This window comes from Glossina fuscipes, unplaced genomic scaffold, assembly GCF_014805625.2.
Source record: "Glossina fuscipes isolate IAEA_lab_2018 unplaced genomic scaffold, Yale_Gfus_2 109, whole genome shotgun sequence".
In the NCBI taxonomy this organism is placed as follows: Eukaryota; Metazoa; Arthropoda; class Insecta; order Diptera; family Glossinidae; genus Glossina; species Glossina fuscipes.
Window position 1 is genome coordinate 621,382 of NW_023998452.1, and position 3,944 is coordinate 625,325.

At 35.9% G+C, this 3,944-nt stretch overlaps 1 protein-coding gene across 1 annotated transcript; it reads left to right on the top strand.

The window, feature by feature from the left end:
• The first annotated feature begins 2,418 nt into the window (after positions 1-2,418).
• On the top strand, positions 2,419-3,471 carry LOC119638706 (TOX high mobility group box family member 4-like). Its single transcript, XM_038035650.1, has one exon. The coding sequence runs from the start codon at positions 2,419-2,421 to the stop codon at positions 3,469-3,471; it is 1,053 nt and encodes a 350-aa protein (XP_037891578.1).
• Positions 3,472-3,944: the final 473 nt, after the last annotated feature.

A 3,944-nucleotide genomic window follows, 5' to 3' on the forward strand; every position in this document is an offset into this window, starting at 1 on the left:
TCGTCTCTTGTTGATTTGTTGACCAGCGGAAGAAGGAGAAGAATAAGTTGTGTTTTCATAATGCCAGCAGAGATAAGGTCGGGAACAGTACAAAGAACAGAAGACGAAACGTTGCAATGTTATATCAATTTAGAACATATGGCTTAGTTAATAAACCTCAGTTAAAACTCAATAAACTCCGTGCTGGTTAATGCTGGCGGTTCTGCAACGAAGTTGACAAAATTTGTAACTATACTATATCAATCAGATCATTTCTGCGAGGTAGAACGGAACAAAAGAGCAGCATTCCATTTATATATAGAATTTCCAGTTTTTTTTACACTAACATCTGACTCGGGGATTTAGATAATAGGAGAAAATCGTAAAAATGCCTTATCAAGACTGTAAATTGGTTGTGGTAATGCATTTGAACTAAGATCTAGTATTCACTTTCTAATCTAGGAAAATGGAAGCACGTTAGTGTTACATTTGTACCATCCCATCGTTCTTACGTAATTTAAGAAGAATAATTGATGTTAGCAAAAAATTTTTATATGCAACACTTCGTTTCCAATTATTTTAACGGTGCAGCCCGAGTCAAAGAGATTTGTGGTTATAGTTAGTAAAATACGGAAGAGAAGAAGGAGAAGAGAAATTAAAGTAGTTTCTATTAAATGATTAAGCAAAGGATGTGTGAGTAGGACCTTGCCTTGTGGCTTATGAGACGTAATACGTCTGAAATTCTGCGGTCCGGCGAGAGATACGAGACTATTTAATATTGAAAACTCAACATCACATATTCCAAAAAAAACATTTTTTCAAACGTCCTTTTAATGATAACCAAGCATACTGACCGCGGGCTATTTATCTTTTGATCTGTGTTAAGGCACTTCTTTCTAATTACAGTAGAAGGAAAATATAAAATTCTTGTCGATGGATATCTATCTTCGCCTTGCCAAATTTTTTTGTCACACTGCCGAGGGCTTCAGTGTGCTTTGTCTTAAAACACTAGAGCCTTTTACAAGAAAACAAAGAACTTAAGTTTTCATTGAATCTTATTGCGTATTTTAAAGCCTACCCGCCTGAGAGGTCGGATAGGCAGAGAATATTGCCAATGGTCGTGGATTCAAATCCCAAGTGCGGTAGCACTTTAAGATTTTAGTCTTTGAGTTTGTTTCTCCCGCTAAGTTAATTATAATTATAATAGTATAACAATACCTTAATGCTAGCAACAGCAAGCACAGCGCAAGGCCTTTCCCCACTACCTAATACATTACGTGTAATGGCTTGTGCACCGGAGCTGCTCTCACGGCTTACAACTGCTGTCATCCTTATGCTTATGCCATTATAATGCTGTTACTATTCGCTATGTTATTGTTGTTGTCTAACTGTCTTCTCTAACCGTTTTCCGTATGTCTGCCTGCTTTCCTGCCCCATTACACTGTATTTTGTAACATATGCAATTTGCTTAAGAAAAAGAAAAGTAAGAAACGAATGCTCTCTGCATATATGTTATTTATGAATTTTTCATGCAAATTAACATCACAAATCTTTTTTTTTGTTTTGTTTTCGTTTCTGGTTTGGTGCTTCAAGACAGCATAAAACGCAACAACCCAAACATAAAGAAAGGAAAAAAAGGAAAACTTCAAATAAAAACCAAAGTTATTGGCAACGCTTCCCTTAACCTTATGGGTATGGGTTCTCGGAACTTTTGCTTCGGTTTGGATTTTCATTATGATTCGAGATTACTTATACGTACTTATATATTAAGCGCATGTGATGTTATCCACATGTCTAAGCGTTATTGTGTGACTTTAAAAGATAAATGTTTAAAAAAGCAACAAAAAAAATCAAATTATTTTTTGAAATTGATAGAAAAGAAAACATGGTGGACGTAAGAACATCGCCGAAAATAACAAAAACAACTAAAATCAATAAGTAAATAAAATAATAAAACACAAACGCACAATTTAAACTACCTGCGGTCGTTCTTAACACTGCTCGGACCACGACCAACCTTTGAGGCTCCCTTGAACTTTGATTATTTCACATTGAATTTCTAAACATTTTTATTTTTTTTCTCACTTTATTATTATTATTATTATTATTAATCTTATAATTTTGTAGACTAACGAAATAAGTTCTTAGAGTAAAAGAAAACAAAAAAAAATTCGAAAGCATAAGTTAACGGCCCTCTAAAATTAATTCATCCTTTAAATTTCTTTTCATCTAATCTATTTTCTAATCTTACCAAGAAGGAAAGATTAGAGCTAATGTTCACACAAAGTAATTCGTCCTCCTACTTAACCCTTCCTATTACAACGCAGTGGGCCACATGTACCTTGGAAGAAGAATAAGAAATAGGCAAGTGTTCAATTTCCGATTGAAAGTTTTTTTGTGATTTTTTTTGTGTGAAAATTTTAAATATATAAAAGAAACATGAACAGGCAATTCCATGTACCGTCGCTTGATGATGAAATTTTCGATATGACTGATGTTGGCTCTAACTCCAATTCTGCTACCAATGCAGAGAGAATATTACCGGCTAGCAAGAACATACAACAAACTGAGCAACTACAGAATAGAAAAATGGGAGAAGTCAGTAATACATCGGAGGAAATTTATACTTCAAACGTTCCGTGTTCCGCAGTGACTAATCACAACATTTGCGATTCGCAAAATCAAAGCACACCTAAGTACGTTATAATTTCAACGCCAACCAACAGCACAATAGCGTCGCGAAAACAAGCAAAAGTTACTACAAAAGTCAACAATGGCAATCCCTGCGATCCTAATGAACCGACTAAACCTGTATCTGCGTATTCCATGTTCTTTCGAGATACGGTCAACGCTATAAAACATGAGAATCCGGGGTGTACCTTTGGTGAGCTATCCCGTATTGTGGCATCAATGTGGGACGTTTTAGATCCGATTCATAAGAATGCCTATAATAAACGTAATGAAATGGCTCGTCATGGCTATGTAAAACAAATGGCAATTTATAGACGGCAAATATTAGAGCAGCAAGAGGCAAAGAAAGCCCAGCAACGAGAGCAAAAACAGACACAGCAAATTTCAGGTACTTCAACATCGAATCCAATTAATATGAATGCGCGTGAAACATATGTAAATTTAAATGTTAAAGGAGAAAAGTACCAGCAGCATCATTCACCTACCCAAAACCAACAACAACTGACCCAAGGTCGTAACACTTTAACAGCTGCAAAGGAGGAGTCATCCGTTATAATGTCTAAGCCTGTAGGCGTTGCATCCACGACATCGACAATTACTTCTGTAACTCCTAGTTCCTCGGATAAGCACACACTTCACAAGGCCAAGCCAATTCAAATGTGCATTCGCGAAAATTGCAACAAACGCGCCATCATTAATCCTGATTGGGAAGATGAGTATTGCAGCAATGAATGCGTCGTGATACATTGTCGCAATGTATTCAACTCTTGGGTGCAAATGGAAAACAAACGAGAACCGTAGGAAAAACGAAGATTGCTTTACAATTATGTATTTGTTCGTTATATGCAATGAATTTGTCAGTTGCCTTTTTTGTTTGTCTGTCATAAATAAAGCATACGTATGTTCTACTTAAAAACAAAAGCTACCAAAGATTACACGGCTTTAACAAGCCACTTACGGGTCCATATAAATGTTTTGAAAAAAATTGAATCCAAATTTTTCTCACAATAGGAGTAAAGCGTGGCATGGAAGCACATTACATTATCGTACTCCATAACAGACACATTTGAATATTTGGAGTTTTGCATTCACCAGGCAAAGAAATTTTGTCGTTTCAAAAGTGCTTATGCAGGGAGAGACTTTACGCATTTGTAATTATCGAAGCATGGAGAATAGGTAGTAAGTTGAACCTTCATGTGAGGTCTCTGATGATTTATTGCAGTCTAGGACCTGCAAAGCATTATCTAATAATATCTGCGTGACCTTTTGGGCAT